Genomic DNA, 21516 nt, shown 5'->3' on the forward strand with positions numbered 1-21516 from the left:
CGCTGTTTTGAGAGTCAGGTTATCTTACAGACACATAGACTGAAGTTGGATTATTGAAAATCAAATCTCTTCTGTCTTCCCATTAGGAGCATTCAAATGGACATACGAGTACGCTGTGCCCCGTGGGAGCTCCGTGAGCTGTGATCTGCATTAATGCGGCTCACTGCTTTGGAGGAGGATGCCGACTGGGATCACCTGCCTTTGTGGCTGTGCAATCAGGCCGGGGTGTTTGTTGGTGGTGCGATGGGAACATCGTGTGGCCAGAAAGGAGAAGTGCAATTTCTATCTGATCTCTTTCCTGGGCTGAATCCCCCACCCGCCGGGGGAGGGCCAGGCCGAGCGGCACGCAGCGCTCCCATTGGATGCGAAGCACCGAGAGCAGCGTGGCTGCGGGGCAGGGCTGCGTAAGGAGCCGCTACTCGGTACGTGCGGGCCGGACAGGGAGGGGCTGAAGGGTTGTGCGGGTTTTCCGGGGGGAGCCGAGCAGAGTAACCGCGGGGATGACTGCGGGAACGGCGAGAGAACTGCAGGGCAAACGGGATAGGTGCTGGGAGCGGAGCTGGGCTTGGGGCGGCCGAAGGTGCCGGGAGCGGAGCTGGGTGCCGCTGAGTGCCGGTCCTGTGCCTCCCCGCTTCCTTAGGGCTGAGCCCCGCCGTGCTACGAGGCGCTCGGTGCGCGGAAGGAAGTGTGGGGAAGGGGAAGTGCTGCAATGAGGGGCTGCGGGGGGCTGGGAAGGCGGTCATTGAAGCCTGTGCGGGGGGAGGGCGGATGCTCGATGACGGCATGGGGAAGGCACGGCGAGCACGTGGGGGCTGAGACGGGGTCCGGAATGGAAGGCGTTGTACCGTCGGATTTGTCGCCTGGTGGTTTGCTTGTGCACGTGAGGTCACCTGGGGGTGGAGGAAGGAACCCAGCCACCCGTGTCACTCCTCCCCGCTGCGAACACGTTGATCTGAGTGGATAGGCTGGGCCTTTAAATCACCCGTAGGTCGGGTCTGACCTTCTGGCATTCGGCCTGACCTGCGATCCCACAAAGCCGACAGGTGTGGCCGTCTGGGCACAGCGCTGCCCCTCGGGGTCCGGCCCTTGTCACCCAAGGGGCAAACAGCAGAGGGTTAAGTAGGTCCAGGAAGAGCCAGTCACTGCCGTGCTGAATTTAGCTGCCTCACAGCCACAGCAGCGATCGTGTTCCCAGCCTGAAGGGGGGTGGAAACACAAAGCCTCCCCCCCCGGCCGGGCCTCTGTGCTTCCAAAGCACCTCCTTGTTCACTGCCACGGGTTTCCCCGGAGGGAGGAGTGTTGCTGCCTGAAGTTATGATCTTCCTGAATCTGCTCGGACCCAGCTGAACTCATTAGTGAGCAGTGAAAGTCTGCCACTATTTCAGTGTCAGCTCCTGGGAAGTCATAGAATCTTGGAATCCTTGGAGTTGGAAGGGACCTATGAAGGCCATCTAGTCCAGCTACTCCACTGCAATGAACAGGGGCATCCACCTCTCCCTCTAATTTTCCTACATACTGCTCACTTTGATGCCCAGGTGTGATTAATCATAGAATCATTAAGGTTGGAAAAGACCTCCAAGCTCACCAAGCTCAACCCCCCCCCATCCCTACCATGTCCCTCAGTGCCACCTGTGCACGGTTCTTAAACACCTCCAGGGATGGTGACCCCACCTGCTCCCTGGGCAGCCTGTGCTGATAGAAGCCCTTGGTTTTACTTGGCCCCCTGGGCATACTGCTGGCTTTGCTATAAAGCACACCCAGCTTTTTCACTTTGCTTGGAGGTGAGGGGAGGTGGAGAACATCTTTTGTTGTGTATTTCAGACAGACTGGAACTCAGCAGCATCACTCAGAAGCTGCTCTATGCTGATGGCCCTGGATGTGGCAAAGTCGCTCTCTGAAGCCTCGCTGAGCCAGAAGGCCAAATGCTACGGAAGGTGGGACTGCATGGACAGACAGACGGACCACCTGGAGCTGGTCAGCGATGTGCAGCAGCTTTCGGGTGCAGAAGAAGCCAAAGCTGCCCAGAACAGCACAGAGAGCCTGGCAGTGAGTGGACATGGTGGTTTGGCCACTGATGTTACAGCACCCGTACCCAGCTTGCCTGGAATGAAAACAGACTGCTTGAAGAGACGGCCGCTGACCTACGGAGCCGACTGCAGTGGCGATTCATCTTGTTACCTTGGCCACTGGTCCTTCCTGGAACAGCAGCAGGTGAGAGGGGTGTGCTGACCCATGTATTGCCAATGCGTCCTGGTGAGATGGGGGCCTGTGGGGTGGGAAGGAGCGTCTGTCCTGGGGAGCTTTCACTGTTGCCTTGGTTCCTGTGTTGCTGTCCGTGGAGCTGGAAGCTGCTCAAAATGGAGCTCCTTAAGTAAGTGCCTCTGGCTGCCAAGTGACTCACGCAGCTTTCCAAGTCCTCCAGATGCCTTTCCTTAAAAACAAGCCCCGCTGAGGCCTGGCGTGCAGGCGCACTGCTGGAACAGAGCTCATGTCCGTGCCTCCTTTTGGGACGGAGCTGGGGCTGGGCTTTTATCTCGGTAGCCTGGCTGCACAAAGGGCCTTTCTGTCTGGGCACAAAGCACGAGTATTATGTACTGTTCCCTGAGCACCAGAAGTGTTTCTCCTGGTTCTTTTTACAGGGATTTCCTGGCAGTGTGGGAGGTTTGTAACATGGCCGGGGCTGTAAACTGAGCAAGCACGTGAATTAGATTCACCTTAAGCCTCTTTCTTTTTTTCCCTCCCTGGGTCCCTGCAGGACTCTACAGAGGAAAGCAGCACTGCTGCTATCCGTCACATCGCTTCCAGGCACTGGAGCCAGGCACCTTGGTCCCCATCCTCCTCCCCACCAGAATCTTTGCCTCAGCAAACCCAGCCAAGCCCCAAGAGCCCCACGCGGAGCCACTCCAGATCGAGCTTCTCCACTCTCTCTTTAGAGGAAAACAGCATCTCTGAGCAGCAGGAAGGGAGGCCGTCCCACAGCTCACCAGCCAGCCTGGACACACCTTCTGCAGCCACCTGGGAGCTGTGCCGCCAGCCAGGTGTGACGGGAGGCAGGACAACAGGAGGCAGGACAACAGGAGGTAGGGCAACAGGAGGTAGGACACCACGGGCACGCAAGGCCCTCAGCCCCCTGCTGCAGGACTGTGCTACCATGGAGCACGTCAGGAAGATGTCCTCCTATCAGGCTGATTACTGGGCGTGCGCCATACCTGATTCATTGCCCCCATCCCCGGACCGTCAGTCCCCCCACTGGAACCCCAATAAGGAGTACGAGGACTTGCTGGACTATACGTACCCGCTGAAGCCAAAGTACAAGCTTGGGAAGGCGCTGGAGCCTTTCTTCCACGACTCGGGAGTAGATCTGGACAGCTTTTCTCTGTCTCCAGAGGGCACTTTCAGATCGACCAGCATCTATGGTCTAAGTTGGCAGGATCAGGGAAGGAGAGAAAATCAGCATCATGGGGTTGTGGCCTCTGTCAGGAGATACTCCACCCCGGTGGCTGGACAAGCAGGCGGTGCAGGAGCTGCCTCTCACTATGAACCTTCTCCCATTGCAAAAGCATCCTTGGCAAGGAGCTCTTCCTCCGCTGGCACAGCAGGTCCTGCTGGAGGTTCTGCTAAGGGTTTAACATTATCCGGGTTAGCGGGGCTGAGTTCATTTGATTGCCCTGATGCGGATGGGGGAAGCTGGTGTACCAGGAATCCCTTTAGCAGTCACAAAGGAAAGGTGAGAAGCACTGAGAGGTTTCTGCCTACAACACGAGTACTCCCCTTGAGAAGGGAGTGGGACGCTGATGAAGAATTCCTTTCGCTGCCTCCTCGGCTCCGGGAGCTGGAAACGTTGTCTCAGATTTTATCTGATCTTTCCTTAACTATAAGGGACCCTCCGCCTCGCAGTGATCGGTTGGAGACCTTCTCATCTGAATGGGCTCCTGTTGGAGAAGTGGGAAGCAGGGACCAAAGAGAGAGAATTGGAGGCAGTGCTGGGCTATGTCACCCCTATGGTTGGGACAGTGCTCAGCCGAGCAGCAGAATCAACAGAGACCCCTTGCACAGACCCCATCTCCCTGCCAGCAGCAGGGCTGTGCTGCAGGGGACACGCACAGAGAGCGGACAGTGGAACGAGTCCCTCGCCCAGTGCGTTAAGGTAGGCTGAGACCAGGGGCTGAAGCATCTTGTGGGGAGGTTTTGCATACAGTGTAGAAATATAGGATCATTACTGTTGGAAACACCTCATAGCAAACCTGACCCTCCCCTGGTGCAACTTGAGGCCACGTCCCTTCTTGTGCTATACCTGTTACCTTGTCGTTCAGCAGGGCAGGTAATTTTCTTCAGAGCAAGAACCTCTGGCAGTGGGGAGTTCTGCGTCCTCACACCATTTCTGCTCTCTGGGTTATCCCTGGTGGTGGTCTGAGTTCACAACTTCTTGGTAGGGCTGGGAAGTCGGGGCAGCTGTTCTGCAAACCAGTGGTAACAAGGCCTTACCTGGGGCTGTAACATGGCCTTGCCTGGGATGTATGAGGGCCGTACCTGGGGCATACGGGTCTGCCTGGGGAGCTCTCTGTACCCGGGGCAGCAGCACAGCTCTCAGACAGAGCCCAACTCCTGAGCAGGGCTGGAGGCTTTGGAGGGAGCAGAGGCCCCTGGGCTTTACAGAAATCATCCTACAGAAATAATCCCTCACTGAGACACTTTAAAGATAAATGAAGGTACTCAATGGAACGAGATCCCTTGGGGAGGAGCAGCTGCAGATGAACTCCATGGATCTGGGTCACTGTGAGGAGGAGGGCAGGGAGCTGTCAGAGCTGCAGCTGTGATTTGTTACGCAGGTGTTTTGCCACCAGCTGGAGGAGCTCATCTGTTGGCTGTATGATGTGGCGGACACGGCGGATGGCTGGGTGCCCCCCATGCCCGATGCTGCCAGCGTGAGGGCAGCGCTGCACCGTTACCTGGTGGGTATGGCCTGGTGCACACGGCCGTGCTGGGGTGGGTGCTGCCCAACACGCTGCTAAGTAGAGCTCCCCTTCTCCCCCCAGGAGTTCAGGAAGGATATAGCTGACCACCGGAGCCTGACCGAGAGCGTGCTGCAGCGTGGAGCTGCTCTGCTCGACTGCATGGCCTCCAGTTCGCCAGGTGAGCAGGAGCTGCTGCATGTGGGTACAGCTGCCCCCCCAAGATCCTTGGCAGCTGGTGGGCAGGTTGCTGTTGCTGTGAGAATGGAGGCGGCTGTAAGGAAAGGACTGATGTAGAGGTGTATCTGGCTGCCCCGTGCCTTGACCCTGCTCTGTGCCGTGCCATCTATCACGGTGCTTGCTGCCTGCATGGCTGATGGATATGTGCATGTCTGTGGCCAAAAAGCCTTCATCTGCAGCCACCAAAGGGGTTTTAATGGTCGACTTTTGTGCTTTGCACAGAGGGTTCTTTTGGGAGCCCCTATTTCTGTACTTCCAGTCTTACTCTGCAGCCTCCTATGTCATATCCTGCCACCTTTGTAACATTGCATTGCAGTTTGGAAGGGGCAGACATGGACTTGCTGGGTGAGATCTGACAGTCTGTTTCCTTCAGAAGTCTGTGTGGGGCAGGTGGAGCTCTTTGTTCTTACAGCCCCTCCCAGCGGCCACGTTAATAACTCCATTCACGACTTCTGTTTTCCAGCCTTAAAGGACACGCTGGGATTGATCGAGAAGCAGTCTGAGGAGCTGGAGAACCACGCAGAGCGCCTGTACCAGTCGGTCCTGGCTGCTGTGGGTCCCGTGCAGGGGGAGGGCGGCAGCAGTGCACAGCAAGCGGCAGCTCAGGCACCAGAAGCCCAGTGGGTGAGCAGGGTAAGGGGGAGGGAACATCGAACCCTTATTCAAGTGGCGAAGGGGAAATAAATATTGCTTTAGAAGAGGGGTAACGCTGCAATACAAAGCTTTTTTGCTCTAATTCTTAAAGGCACACTGCATGCTCTCGAGAGTGTATATGGAGGCGATTGATGGAGGCACAGCGTGGGGTTGGTTTGGTTTGGGTTGCAGCCGGTGGCCAAGATGAAGCTTTCTGTTTCATTGCAGGTGCCGAGCTTTGTTAGCCAGGCTCAGGAGGGCTGAGCAGAGCAGCAGCGCTGACAGCTCTGCATGGACACCATCGCTGTATTGGCCAACGTGGGCCCATTCGGTTCGGTTTTGACTGTAGCTGCAGAAGGACAAGCTGTACAGCTGCTGTTCGGCTCCTGGTATCGCTAAGCTGCGGAGCTCCGGCAGTGAGGAACATACAGCTCTCTGCCTCCTTTTCTTCTCTTATTGGAATGTAGCTTTCTCTTTTATTACAGTGCTCCGTTCCACGTGTCAGGAGCGCGTCTTTTGGACTGAGTGATCCACAGTGTGCAGTGCAACTCACACCCAAGTAAAGCTGTGTGATTCTAATAGCAGCGTTCTCAGCTTGTGTTTGTGCCCTTCAAAACTAGGTGCTGGAAGCCAACACTGGCAGCTCCTTCTGGTTCTTGGGAGCCAACCCTTCTTTATAGTCACCCATCAGCTCCCACTGAGCTGTTTTGTTATGCACAGATGCAAGGAGCCAATACTGGAGCTCATAAGCGAGAGCCGAGTTCAGCAGGGAGCTGTTAAACCTGTTCTACCCTCCACCTGGCCACTGAACAGTGCCACCACGTTAAGTCATGACTTAAACATAATCAATAAAACAACAAAAAACCGCCAAACAACTGGTGTAGCCCAAGTTGGTTTTGCAATGCTTTTATTACTGTATATATTAACATTGTTTTGGATATCATGTAGCAGGCATCTCAACATTTAAGTTCATTTGTGCAGTTCTCTGAAGGGAAGATGTTTTGCCCTCAGTACACCTTCTGGGTCACTTCCTGATCACTACCCCCATGGCTCCTGCCCTCAAGGAGGAGCCACTTACATTATAATGAATTATACCAACAAGCACATCTCTAATAGAAAGCACATCACTTTATTGTGAAGGACTCAAGTGGAAGAGTTCAACTTAACCATGACAATACTTTATGTATTACAATTGCCTGTTGATTGATGCAACTATGTTGAAGAAAGCTGTTAGCCAAAGTTCCATCCTTCCCCTCCCCCCCCCCCAAAAAAATGATCAGAGGATATTTGCACCAGTTTTAGTTTATACCTCACAACATACCTAGGCTATATTCTTACTACCACAAGGTGTATTTACTACTAGGGGAATGTTACATGGTCTTTCAAACATGAGACTATTTACAGAATAGGCCGAACGTTTTGAGTTTAGATAAAGCTGAACAATTGTACATGTATAGGAAGTGTTATAGGCTAGCTTCCCTGTGGCTTTTAGCTAGACATCAGGCACTAATGACTTGATTAGCTCTGTACAACGAATCACACGCTGCCAAACCTCCCAGCTGCTGGTTAGTTCCACATTGGGTGAAATAACTGGAGCGACAGCCTGGGGTGGGGCTGCCCCGTCCCCTCTGCATCCTCCTGCTGCCTCTACACATAACAGAAGAGAAACTATGCTGCTGCATGAAGAAGAGTATTAATTAAAGAGGATGGAATTAACAGTATATAGAAAAGACACAATATACTGGTAGAAAGTTACACCGCCTCAAGGTTATGCTGAAGTCACTCATGTTAGGGAAACACTGCTCCTCTCCCCTCACACACAGCAGACAGATGCCCTACGTGGAATCCTTGAGAAATAAGTTCTGAGACTAAGTCAGGGAGCTGCGGTACATTCAGAGTGCGCAATACCTCCACCAACACCAGGCTGTTCCTGCTACAGCGTGTGCACCTTCAGCACCACCACTGCTCAGGCTAATTGGGGCACAGCACTAATTGTTGCAGGGAAGGTCTCTGCTCGACTACAAGGTCTGAGAGCCATGGCTGCACCAAGATATGTTTTGTGCACAACGCAAGCCTGATCTCCCCTTTAGCCAATACAAATTAAGACAATATTTATCACCATACAGTTGGATATTACTTCCAATAAGTACAATATTTATTAAACATTTCTTCAGGTTTGTTACATATTGTGCAACAAATTACAATATTCCGCAGCCACAAATTATATGCAGAGAGTATGAAGAAACTATTAATCAGAGATAGTGTGTGATCTTTTCCATTTAGAATTCTACAAGAAGGAACTAGCAAATCAGGTCTTACATACAGCTTACTAAATTTTATGCATGGAAACCGACAGACACTGTTGTGCTGTTTGATACAAAATGGCTAAACTTCATCTTCAGAAGACTAAACCTGACATCTAAACATGCCAAGAGAAACATCGAAACAAAAATACATCCTAACCAACCACAGGAAAACAGTCTGGTATCAGGAAAAGCAACAAGGATTACACGTTTATAAACCAGCACACAAAAGGTTTAAAACAGTTCTGAAAATGAAGTTAGCTGTCTTGAGTCAAGGGAATAAAAAAAGTCAGTATTGACCATTTACAATCTCTGACCTTTGTGGAGACGGTAAGAATCTGTTGTAGTGCAGCTACATACAGTACAATTCAGGCAATATTTTTTTTTGTTTTGTTTTTTGTTTTATGGTTGGTTTTTTTTTTACTTGGGTTCAGATTGCAAATTCATTGTTGTGAGACAAAAGGGGGGGAGGCAAGTTTTAGCAGCAACCTCCGCTAGACTGCTTGACTGGAGTGCTCTGAATTTTAACATTAGACTTCTCTGCACCACCAGCAGTCGCTCCAGGACCCATTCGTTTTTTAATCTCAGCAGCCATGGTCATGAAAGACTGTTCTACATTTGTGGCGTTCTTTGCGCTGGTTTCCAAAAAGGGAATTCCAAGAGAATCTGCAAATTCCTGCAAATCGAGAAACAGTGCACAGTGAGCTCATGTACAGATTCATACCTCACCTTGCTTCCCAGCAAATGAGCTAAAAGCTTCCAGACCACAACCCCACTCCCAAGCCCCAGCCTGCTGTGCACCTAAGCTCCCTGTGCTCATGGCACGCTGCCATCTTGGTACCGAGGTGCTTGCAGACACTACTCAGCTGCATTTGCAACACCCAGGGCAGTGCTCAGCCACGCAAGTATATTATCAACATACCTTTGCTGTTGTATAGTCTACTACTTTCTTTGTGGTCAGATCACATTTGTTCCCCACCAACAACTTGTTGACGTTTTCACTGGCATAACGGTCTATCTCCTGCAGCCACTGTTTTACATTATTGAAAGACTCCTAGGAGACAAGAGAACTGTAAGCAAGAGCCCTCACCGCGAGCACAGGCCAGCACTACTTGGTAATAACTGGAAAAAAGATGAAGATGAGCATACTTAACATCCACATCACAACCACAAGGGACAGAACAATAATGCTGCTGTATTTATCCACAACTTGGCACTCCCCTGATTATCTCAGGACAAGGAAGTCAACACCGGATCTAGAAACTCTAGAATTCATTGCTCCAAGCCCTGCACAATCACCCTTCCTCCACTGCTGCATTTCCCCCTCCACCCCTTTGTATTTCCCTGCTGAATGGCCAACATACACCATCAGGGACTCCTCCTCTTCCTCTAGCAGAGAGAAGAGGCATACAGCTGAGAGCATAACCAACCCAGGTATTAAGAGCACTAGCTACAAGGTGCAAACCACATTGTCGTGGAGAAAATGGAACAGTCTTTGACTCCAGAAATACAGAACTGCCACACTGAAATGATGTTCAGGTTAGTACTAAACCCAACTGCTCCTTTCCTATTAGCTCAGGATGCTCAATGCTTCCAAAGAGCCCTTCAGGCAGCACAACAGCACCAGTAATCTTCAGAGATGCACAGAAAACACTGGCTCAGTTGTATGCTGCACACACTGTTTCAAATTCCAGTCTTCAGTGCAGTCCAAAGTTCAAGTACATTCAAGTACATCTTTCAGCAACTTCATCAGTAACTCAAAGCTCCTGCTGCCAAAGGCAGGCTGAGAAATATCCACACAACACAGTTACCTGCCCAGCAGATCTTAGCTTAAGCCCAGCGTACCACTGCTTTACAGCCACATATCCCAGAGCTCCTTTTATTTCCATGTTAAGCCCTGAACCAGACACTAACACACATTCAGCTTGATGAACATTAACACAGTCAGAAGAACATGCCACTTGTATACTTACAAAAGGCCAAGTTGTTAAAATCCTGGACAGTGCAAAAAGCATCAAATTGCATTTATTCACATACCAGCCTAGTGCAGTCCATGTGGGAAAACACCATGCACAGATTCACCCCTTACCTGATCTGTAACATCATACACAACTATGATGCCATGAGCTCCTCTATAGTAACTGGAAGTGATAGTTCGAAACCTCTCCTGTCCCGCTGTGTCCCACTGCAAGACAAACAGGACCAGTTACTGCACTGTAGCTGTACCAGTGTTACACAACCTTGTGGAAATGCAGCTTGGCTGAGCAGCCACCCAGCTGCAGGCATAGCCAAGACACAACTACAGAGACAGAAACAAACAGGATTGAAGATGATCAATGTTTTAACTGAGAAGCACACTTCAGTAGGTGCTTTTCTAGAACTACCAGTCTGTTTGGTTTTTGGACAAGTGCACTAAAAATATCTCAATGAAGAAAACATTTCACATCATTTGGACCTCAACAGAAGCTACAGTGCAGTGGTGAGGCGAACAAACATACAAGCCAGGGCTTTAAAACCTGATAATATTAGACAGGTGTGGGCATCTTTTAACATTACCAATCCCTTCAGCTTCCATGGTACAGGAGCTGCAAAGGCAACACCGCCTTTGCTAAGGAAGGACTGTGGTTCTTGACTTCTTCCCCTGCCAGGGCAGGAACAGCACTCACCCAAACACCACTGTGCCCTGGGTCACATCATGAGCACAGCTGAGCACATATTAAAAATAGCCAGACTCAGAGACAGATTTCAGTCGTGACAGCATTCCTGGCTCCGGAGGTCTGCAGACTCAACCACAGAAGTTTCTGGCCGTGAACTGGACTGCTGCTCCACAACACAACCTGAAATCCCTGAGTCACTGCCTTCCCATCCTGTGTGCCTCTGCTTGAGCTGGAAGCAATGGCTGACAGGGATTGTGTGACCTTGTACAGATATTAGATTTCATTACACAAGTCACTGTTCTGGAGTGCTTCAAGATTAGAGGAAAAAGCTGCCAAGCCTCTTCCCTGCTTCCTCTAAGGGAAAGGCCAAACAACCACAAGGCAGCCAATGCTAAGTCAGACAAGTCAATTAACAAGCATTTGTGTCACCTTCTCCTTTCAGATGCATGAGAACACACTTCCAGCACTAAACAGTGCAGACAGCTGTTAACAGCTGCTGAGAAACTGGGCATCTGGGGAAGTAGCGTGATGTCCTTGTGCAAATCCTTGCTAACTACTGCAGAATGAGCACGGTTTTGATGAGAACACACCAGTACAGGATCCTACCCCCCACCCAGCTCATTGCCCACAGTGCCTTCTAACACTTCAGCTTTCTTTTCTTCCCAGAGGAAGAGAAAAATAACAGCTCATTTCCCCCTTTGGGCCAGCAGGCTTTATCAGCATCCTTCTTCAGAAACAGGCAATGGAAAGTCCCGTAACAATTGCCTATCCTCTGGGTACAGGGAAGACACCATTTTAATCATTAAAATATAATCAAATATAAGTACTGGTAATCACGAAGGTAACCATGTTTTAACAGACTGAGATAGCCAGGAGTTGAGAGATACTACTTACTATCTGAAGCTTGATTGTTTTCCCATCTAGTTCTATAGTTCTGATTTTGAAGTCCACACCAATTGTGCTGATGTAACTTTCTGTGTACGTGTCATCCTAGGAAAAAGTGAACAGAAGTCAAGCCAGCTGCCCTTCTGCAGTCACCTACATAATTATGCAACAGACAAACACCATGCAAACAAAGCTACTTAGCTCTCCAGCAAAAAGTGGTCTGACCATCCATTACAAAGTCCAATGGTTACCTGCACCTCTTCAATCAATATTTACTCTTCAGAAATTTATCAATAGTATAAAGCATGGCATAAAACAAGATTTGTGTGCCACATCTAGTCAGTAAAACTCATTTTGAAAACCACTACATTATGCCCTCTCAAACCATAGCTTAAAAGACAGCCTTTGTTCAAGTTGGCAAACTGAGGAGCTACTCAGAATAACTATGATGGTCATTAAAATGCCTCAAATTTTTATCTTCCTTGGAGATTTCTTTATCTGTTACACAGCAGCTATCTCCAAGAAGGTAAAGGCTTTGCCTCAGTCACACTCATCTGAATTTCAGATCCTTTGGTTGCTAAGGCAGTTTAGAGTTACAGCTCAGGCTCCCATGTTGAAGTCCCCTGCTGCAGTCTGAGTAAACACAGGAAGCCAATGGCAGCACTGGTTTAACAGCACGCACAGCTGCTCTGAGCTTCCAGCTGGCCTTAGGGAGCACAGGAACCTTGGGCTCACTGCTACGTTCTAGTGACCATGAGCCTACTGGCATAAAGGAGCTTACGTCCCTGAAGCACCAGCAGGATGGGGTAAAATATGCCACAAAAGGCCCTATATAACCAGCAGCTGGCACAAAAGCATGGGATTTCCTTGCATTGTGAATGGAAAATACCTCAGCTAATACAACTGTCTGAAGGAGCAGAATGTAGAAATAAAGCATTAAACCTTTCAGAATGCGACATTTATGTCCTTAACATTTCAACACTCAGAAAGACATGCTCGAAAAGCTTGCTGCTGCTTAACCTACAGCAGGAGCACGTGTAAGTGAATGCTGCAATGACTCCATATATCAAGTTAAAAAAAAAAAACCTCAGCTAGGAAGTCAAATTTCCACAGGAAAAAGCTACTTAAAGAAACATCATGTAAGTGAGCACAAACTCAAGCTGGTTACCAAAAATGAAATTTGGACAATTCACATGGAAACAAAATGTATTCGAAAGCATCTGCAGGAAGAACAGGCTAGACTGATGTGGGAGTACTCTCCAGCCCTCGTGTCATTTCCAATCCACCAACTCCAGCTCTAGGAGCAGAGAAGGTTACATCAAGTGTTCATGCTGCTTTACACATTACCCTGTCCTACAAAAGCAGCATGGTTTGCCCTGATAGTTTCCACCTGTGTGATGCTGCTGGTGCACGGCACACCACCACTTCCTGCAGGTAACATGCAGCACAGCAGGCTCCTACCAGGGCAGCTGTTTGGGTAAGAACTGCCACCATCATCTGCTATAGTATTGAAACCGACTATTAGGATATTCTCCCTCATGTGAAAGTGTGACAATCAAACTTAACTGCACATCCTCTACATCTGTCCTTACTTGTTGAGGATATACCAGCTGGAAACAAGTGCAGAAGACAGGAGGGCTTTGGAATACTTTGATTATGGCTTGGTATTACCACTTAACAGACATCAGTCCTTTCAAGCAGTTCTTACAGCAGATAAAGTCTCCTTAAGTAACCAGCAGATTTTTTTTGTTTTTCAATAAATTTTAAGCACAATCACTTACTGCAAACCTAAGTAGAAGGCAAGATTTCCCAACACCGGAGTCTCCAATCAGAAGTAGCTTGAATAAATAGTCACTGCAAGAAGAAAAAACAGCACTTAATGAAAAATGCCACTGACAGACAAGTTTGTTAAAGCAACATATTATATTTGACTGGATAAATAAATTCACTGCTAGAGAACAGGCACCTTCGACTCCAAACTCCTCTTACCCAGTTCAGACACTTTCACAAGTCAATTTGCTTTGGAAGGGAAGTGTGAGGAGCATGTTCTGCATGCAGCATTTTTGGATTGAAGCATTTCTTCCTAGGAAGTTGCACTGAGGACACTGACCTATCAGCAAGGCAGGAGAGCCCTGCTTCAGCCCTTTGTGGTCTAGCTAAAGCTGAAACCACACTTCCCAGTTAAGTGCAAGCCTTGCTCTTTGATTGAGCAACTGCAGCAACAGATGGCAGAAGTCATAGTTCTGGTGGTCAGCAAGCTTTCTCCACACCATTTTTAAGTCATAGGCCCAATGCCACTGTGCAACTCCATCAACAGCTGGTAAAAGCAAACGGTTCTTCTCTCATTTTAAATTACTCAAACTTAATTTCAGCAGAAAACAACTGAATACACACCGTTAACAGCTAGTACACCTAAATTAAGTTTAACGACCTGCTAACAGGAAATGAACACTTGCCCTCTGCTGCAGACTTAACAGCAGAATGGCCACATACTCTACTGGTCTTCCAGAAAGAAAGTAAAAGCCATCGCCAAATGGGAATGTATTTATGTTCAGGTGTGATACCAGCACACATCTGTGCTCAGGATGACAGTGGTATGATGTGAACCACCGCCTGCAGCAAGCAGGTAACCTGTGTTAGACTAACCCACGTTAGGCTTGTGTCTATAGCCTTGAGAGAAGTGGTAAATAGCAACTAATAGCTAATCTTCCAAAGAAAATGTGTTTCCTACACAAAATGAAGTAAAAAGCACTCAACATATTCCAAGAATCAGTCATCTAAAACATATTTAGCAGTTAATGGCCACCAGAACTCACTACTGTCAAGTCACATACTAACACGAAGCAAGACTGTTTCAGTAAAATGACAGTTACTAACCCAAATAGTTCAGGAGAGATAAGTCTGATTGCACACACACAACCCACTTATCTCAACAGCTTCAAGACAGATCAAGAGCTACTACTTACCAGGGGGACTATTAGTGCCAGTGGCTCACACTGGTGATCACTGCCCAGGACAGCACTGACAGGCCACTCACAAAGCTCAGGCCCATCTGTGAGCTTCACCTTTGTGAAGCAGTTCCACATGTCTTGTGGGCCAAAAACAGAAGCTGCCACAGCAATGAGGCATTCCATCATGATGGGCTCTAAGATGACGGCAAGCCAGCAGAACTGCATGGCCAGCCTTACAGCTACCTCAGTGCTTCCCCAGCCTGCCACTCCACCCGGACCTAAGGCAGGATCTACCCCCAAGCAACCTGTACTGAAGTCTCCTTACTGACCACCAAGGATTTACTGCCCTGAGAACAAAAGAGAAGAGTGACATCGGCTGAAGGGTGAGGGGAAGGCACACAGCTCTCAGACCTGGCCTGCAGTTCAACCTATTCCTCCTCCCCCATGATCACAAACTGAAGCTACAGCTGCCTTAGCTTTCAAGTTTCGCAGAACATTTTGGTTGTTAAGTTCCTGGCAAAGCTTAAGTTTCCTGCAAGACTAAATTATTACTTCTGGAAAGAATTAATACACTTGAAAGTATGAGAGCCTGCAGCACATTTGTAATCTCCTTAAGAACAGTATCACATGAATATTACCACTGTTCTCACTAAAACACTGCTGCTAATGTTGGGAGAAAAGCATTCATTCCTAGTGTAGATAAGGCTCAGTGTGGAGCTGCCATCAGGAAGGTGCAGGTGTCCTCAGCCCCCAGGCACCACGTGGCCTGTCCTCCCCTACTCCTGCTGCTCAAGGCAGCCACCTCTACCCTGCTATTATAGTCTTCCATTTCACATGCAAGCACTTACTGTCCAGAAGCAAAGAAGGGCTGTCTCAGCTTATAGAGCACTACTGCTAAATTAAAGCAACAGGAATCCAAAAGCCTTAAAGAAAATTGCTTTACCACTATGGCCTTCCTGACTTCACTCTATTTCAGAAGCAACCCAGAGCAGCTCCAGCTCTGCTCTGGCCCTGGTACAAGGCAGTGGCCTTTATCAGGTGGCTCCCACCCCAAAAAACAGGCACTGTATCATAACCCTACTTTCACCAGCTGAGCATGACTGAACTTAGACCGGTGTGAACTCAAGGATAACTGAAAGTGGAACCTTGCTGCTTGGGCTCTCAAAAACAAAGGTTACTGCATGTATAATATCCAACTGCACGCTGCATTTCTAGGTACAGCTGCTTCAGGAGTCTTTAAAACACGAGGTGCCTATGTACAGACCTTGGGAACCAAATGAACAGTGCTACACAGAGCATGATGTTACGCTTCTAACAGTTTAAATCCTACAGAAATGAAAACAAACTACAAAGCTTTACCGAAGTCTATTTCCAGACTGAACTCAGCTGATGGAATAAACAGCTTCCACTGCTCTCATGTGTCCAAGTCACACAGGTTAATTTTGGTGTTGGCTCTGAAGCTCAACAACCATTTCTGAAGCTACTGAGTTTTGCTTTTCAGGGCCAAGGAGTTTGGTTGCTGGCTCTCAGAGCACAGAAAGCCTTGGTTACAGCTTCTCCACACCGCTCTGAGGTGGCACAAATTCACACTGACCATTCAGCCATTTCTCATTATGTATACACGCAGGCATACTTAGCACCCATACAAGACAGCACACTGGAGGAGGATGCACAGCAATTGCAAGGCAAGTTCTTCCATCCTCCTTGTCAGAAGGGTTGGATAATACTAAGTTTGATTGATTGCCTCTTGCAACAGATGAGATACCAAAGAGCACCGTCACATCCGAGTGGGGAGTAGCACTATCACAGATCCTCCAAGCTACAGACAGGAAGAGCTCAGGACAGATGAGGCCAAAGCCACACAGAATGAGGGATCTGCGTGCATACAATGCTGTTGTTCACACAGGTGAAAGTGTCCTTTCTTTCCCAGTATCAGGAAGGCTTTATCCCAAGACAGACAAGACAAGGTAGACATCCATCCCCTACAGGGAGCTGCTGGAATCAGCTTTAATCACTCACGTCAGCTGCAGGGTTGTTGCAAACAGACACAGCAGCCTCTAATTTTCTGTCTTTGTTCTACCACCCAAGAAATTCTGAAGAGGGGCACAACTGCCACTGATTACACCCTGCTTGTGGAAGCCAACAGAATCAGAAGACAATGCCACCCTGCAATGCACACTGTGGTTTGGAAAGGTTAAAACACGTGACTCCAGATGTCCCCAGCAACCCAGAGCTGTCACTCAATCATCGTGCACTGAATTCCACCATACAGGATGAAAAGCCCGCACAGGTATTTGGTAACACCTCTGAATACTAGAAGCAAATGTATTCCAAAAACGTTTCCTCATTCCCCTTAGAGCTCCCCAGCATGAAACCCAGACATGACATAGCACTCAGCCTGATGAACTCCCAGCACTGCTGACCTGCTCACCCTGTGGCGTTGGCAGCAAGCAGCTGCTGCACACAGCTTGCACAACAGGTAGGAAGCACCAGACCTGGCAAGACCTTGACACCGAAGTCAAGATTGACGCTTTGCTTACTGAAACACCACAGCGGGGGAGGAACACAAAGGAACGCAACCCAGCACTGGCCAGACAGATGTTTTGAGAACGTGGCTTCACAAACACCACACCGACATCTCAGCCAGCCCTTCTTCACACAGAGGGAGCTGCACACTCATCACCCCACTGAGCTGTCATGAGCACTGAAATGCCATGGAATCTCTCAGAAGCACGCAGTCCCTACAAGCTCTGAAACCGTGCTTCTAATCCCGTGACTTTTTAAATAAACCAAATGAAGAATGCAAGTCTTTTTCTACTACAAAATTCACCTGACCCGCTGATGGAACCCAGGCATACCAGGGAAACAGGGTGTGGGGCTGTGGTAAGGATATATACATTACAGGCAAGGCACTGCTAGAATGACAAATGGACACCTGCACCTGTAACAGATGGACTATAAAGAAGGTGCCAGCCCTACCAGTCTTAACTTGTGGTTTAACACTGATCAAAATATACTACAGGGAAAGCAAATATCTGTCAATCTCACTGCACTCTTCCCATCTCTTATCCGGCAGAGTTGGCCCTGTCAGGAAGTGACACTTTAATATCACGAGTTAATCTTAAACTACAGCCTTTCCTTTTCAATCTGCTTTCGAGAGCCCAAAAGCTGTGGGAAAAACTCCTTCTTCCCCCAGCAACTCACAGCCTGGCCTCGCACACTGCAGGCAGCCTCCGGCTCCAAAATCTGCTCATGCACAGGATGAACTCAGGTGGGTCCTTGGGAGCTTCCACATCCATAAAGGCAACCAGCACTTGTTGGTCACTCACCCACTGGCTGCATCCCACTGCTGCTTTCATGTTTCCTGAACCCACACCAACATGCTGGTTATGTAACCTTGCCAAGATGTAATCTGAGTTGCTGGCTGTACCTCTTGGTTTTCACAAACTATCTCCAACCAGATGATGATTACTTCGCCTTCTGTTTCTGTTCGCTCTTCAGGTGATTTAATGAGCACAGAGTGCTCGCAGTCAGGCTGCCATGTGCCGGGAGCACAAAGGCACAGCTACGCAAGCCAGCACTGGGAGAAAGAATAAGCTCTAAGGACATAAGTTGGTTGAGCGTCATCTGAAGCAGCCATGCCATCCAATGCACGCAGCTCAACACCACAGCCACTCCGGTTACAGCAGAGGGCACAGCAGCTTTGTCATCCCAAACCGGAGTGCTGGCAAAACCAACATAAAGAACCCTATAAACACTCCAGCTGTTTTGGAAATGTTTTTTTAGCTCTTCCCAAGTCTCTCCTCTTATTCTTCATGTGAAGAACAAGGAGCAGAGCTACGCCGACCGTTCCTGACGGCCCTATGGGGATATGGGGGGGGTCACAGAAGCCGCTCTCAGTGCTGCCAGGCTATGGCAGCCCCCGGCCCGGGGCTCAACCCCGCTCCCAGCGGCTGAGAGGGGAGACGGCACAGACACGGTGCGAGCTCCAGCAACCCCCCAAACAGCCGGGCCGCCCTCGGGCTCTGCGGAAAGGCTCGGGCCCCTCGGAGCGCTTCGTTACCGAGCCCCGGCGTTGCAAAACCCAGAGGCTCGAGGTGTTTTGCAAGAGCCATGTGACACACACATGACTCGCAGCTAAGCGAAGGGTGGGCCTCCGCCTGCCGAGCCGCCGGCCCGGATCGGCTTTCACAAAGCGCGTCCCCTCGCGGCGCTCCGGAGCCGGGCCGTGAGCGCACAGCGGCCCGGATGGGGCCCGGGATGGCCAAGCGTTTCACCGCCGCCCTTCAGCCCCATGGCCGCGCCCCGTCACCCAGCCCCGCGGGGAGGCCGCCGCCCGGAAGGCCCCGCAGCCCGCAGCCGCCCCGCCGCGTTCCGCCATTCCCCGCCCGCCCCGCCGCCCCGCACTCACTATTCGGGGTTCATGCTGGACATGTCCGTGGGGCCCGCGGCCCGAGGGACGGCGAGCGCGCTGTGAGGGGTGGCGGTCGCGGCCTGGCACGTCCCGCCGCCGAGGCGGGCGCTCCGCGGATGCAGGCGTCCAACGGCTCCCGCCTTCTGTCGGCGCTCGGCTCGTCCTGCCCCTCCGCCGGCGCCCTGCCCGCTCCGCGGCCTCCGCGCTCGCTCCTCAGCCCAAAATGGCCGCCGGAGCCCAACCAGGAAACGGGGCGGCGTCTCGCCGAGCGGCGCTTACATGGCCGGGGGGCGGCCGCGAGGCACGCCGGGAAAGCGAGTCCGCGCCCCGCCCTCCGCCCCGCGCCCGCGGGCGGCCGCGCATGGGGCGGAAGACTCGCTTTCCCGGCGGCCCCCGCGGAGGCGGCGGTGCATGCGCGCGGGCAGGCCTTTCTTCCCTCGGCCCCGTCGGCGCGGCGCTGCGCATTGGGCGCGGAGCAGCCGGGCGGGGGGGGGCGGCGGGCAGACGTGGCAGCCGGGCGAGCCGGCGGGCGGGGCGCGATGGGGCGGGGCGCGGCCTGCTGGGCCTGAGTGCCGCTGTTGGGGTGTGTATGGGGCCGGATGGCGACGAAGCGATGTCACGGGGCTTCCCACCGAAGCTCTGCCCCTCCTGAATGAACTGACGTCGGTGCTGCTCAGCCCTGCGTGTCCCAGCAGCTCCCCGTAATCACCTGGGCAATGTCAGTCCCCACCGACACCTGATCTGGCGGCCCTTGGTTACAAAGGGCACTGTGTAACGCGCTGGGCAAAGTATCTTCCAAAGGATCAACCCGCAATGCCTTGTGCTGTTGTTCTCAGGAGTAATGCAGACAGGCCATAGGAAAGAGATCTGTGCCATACTCGGTGCACTACAGACACAGGAACAAACCAATTCTGGCACTAGCAAACTATGAAAGCTGCCAATTCAATTTGCTTTAACCCACACAGGTTAATAAAATGTGGGATGCTGCTTCATCGCAGAGAAAACATAGCTTCCGTGTCTCAGAAAAGCATGTTTAATCTGTATGACCACATGCGTGGTGACCTGTCACTGCAGGCTGTGTATCTGCTCTGGGAAGGCAGAACTAGAGGGTGTTTGTTGGGAGGTGCAGGCTGAGGTCATGTGCTGCTGTCACAGTTCTGTACCTGTTGGACTGGATGAGCAGGCTGTGACCACTGCTTGCTTCCCAGCTGGGATGGGAGCAATGATTTATTGTCTGTGTGTCACGGTGTATCCTGTTCCACCTCCTTCATTAAGCGGGTATCACTGTATGTCCTGAACACCACGAACCACTGGATAGTCCAAGAGGCCCTCCTTGTCTCTTACTGAAAGGAGCACAACACGAGCAGCGATATCATGTGCTGGTTGGGGAGACATTATTCGTATACCTTCAGGGCTGAATTCTGCCTGTGCCGGTAGGGCTGATTTTATCCTGATGGTGAAATCAGCTTCAGAGTTTCCTTTGGCTCCAGCTACACTGTGCTACCAGAGCAGCCTAGGAAAAGACATGAGTATAGATTGCCTTGAATTGTAATCGCCCTCCCTGTTCCTGTGTGACTTGGGTCACTAATTTGACTCAGTAAAACTCCTGTTTTTGAGGTTGAACTCTGCTGGTTCTGACTGCTGTCCCAGCTTGGGTGACAAGCTGGGACCCGCCTTCCCCATTTCCTACCTCTCTCCTTAGACCACAAAAAGTGCCCATGGCATCTGCTGTCAGAGGATGCTCTGGGAAATGGGGGTGGAAAAGGGACAGTGCACAGCTTGGAGGGTGGGAAGGAGAGAAAGAGCAATCTGTGATGGCTGCAGGCAGATGTAAGAGGGGAGAGGAAAGAGGCAAAGCACAAATGATGGTGGATGAAAGCTATAGCTGCATATCCACTTCTAACAAGGACCAGTTTCAGGTCTGCTGTCTACCAGCTTTTAAACAATTTTTACCTTTGCCTTGAACCAGAGGTAGGAAGAACCAGGCCTCTGACTCAAATACTGCCTTCCCACAAAGCTGCCATGTTAACACAGCAGTTTTCAGGTATCGTTTGGCCTCTGCCAGTGTCCTTTTCCCTAGACCTTGTGTAAAATGAAAATAAAAAATAATATTATTCCTCCACCTGTCTTCCTCTGCTCTTCCTTCTCCCTCCCCTGCGTTGTGGGAAGGTCACGGGCTAACAGATGCATAACAACCAGACTGAGAAGGTCAGGTACCACGAATACACAGCAGCAAGCTGAGATGCTGCAAAATGGCTGTTTTGATACTGGGTGTCCTAGGGAACAAACAAACACTGATTTGGGCTTATCAATAGCAGCTCGTCTCTCCTGCACTGCTCACAATCCTCCCATGTGTCTAATCTCTCTGCAGTGCTTTTCAGATGCCAGTGTTTTCCTAACAATACAACCAGTCTGTTTCAGGTGTGCTAGCAGCACATTGGAAGTGGTGTCGGCCCATTCTCCTTCTCCTTGTGAATTCTT

General features: G+C 50.5%; 2 protein-coding genes and 1 long non-coding RNA gene across 12 annotated transcripts; 2 read left to right on the forward strand and 1 right to left on the reverse strand.

Annotated features, from left to right (window-relative positions):
* Positions 1 to 371: 371 nt before the first annotated feature.
* Positions 372 to 6406, forward strand: CEP68 (centrosomal protein 68). Of its 10 annotated transcripts, none has more exons than XM_015856527.3 (7): positions 372 to 422; positions 1822 to 2211; positions 2756 to 4147; positions 4830 to 4952; positions 5037 to 5133; positions 5656 to 5825; positions 6054 to 6406. In XM_015856527.3, exons 2-7 carry the CDS (start codon positions 1861 to 1863, stop codon positions 6087 to 6089), a joined length of 2169 nt encoding a protein of 722 aa, XP_015712013.2. In that variant the 5' UTR covers positions 372 to 422; positions 1822 to 1860; the 3' UTR covers positions 6090 to 6406. The 10 variants fall into 10 exon arrangements, with proteins under 10 accessions (XP_015712013.2, XP_015712014.2, XP_085398518.1 ...); XM_015856528.3 differs by having other exon boundaries at positions 5656 to 5816; XM_085542392.1 differs by having other exon boundaries at positions 1826 to 2211.
* A 1953-nt stretch (positions 6407 to 8359) lies between these two features.
* Positions 8360 to 19274, reverse strand: RAB1A (RAB1A, member RAS oncogene family). Its single transcript, XM_015856533.2, is given in 7 exon segments — positions 8360 to 8618; positions 8621 to 8804; positions 9051 to 9182; positions 10218 to 10313; positions 11680 to 11775; positions 13452 to 13524; positions 19033 to 19274. Coding segments are annotated over 7 exon segments (651 nt in total). The 5' UTR covers positions 19056 to 19274; the 3' UTR covers positions 8360 to 8571.
* On the forward strand, positions 17792 to 18378 carry LOC107310679 (uncharacterized). Its single transcript, XR_001553678.3, has 2 exons — positions 17792 to 17892; positions 18123 to 18378. It is a non-coding gene; the product is annotated as an uncharacterized LOC107310679 (long non-coding RNA).
* Positions 19275 to 21516: the final 2242 nt, after the last annotated feature.

The sequence above is a fragment of the Coturnix japonica genome, chromosome 3 (genome assembly GCF_054131305.1).
Source record: "Coturnix japonica strain WE chromosome 3, WE-NBRP24, whole genome shotgun sequence".
In the NCBI taxonomy this organism is placed as follows: domain Eukaryota; kingdom Metazoa; phylum Chordata; class Aves; order Galliformes; family Phasianidae; genus Coturnix; species Coturnix japonica.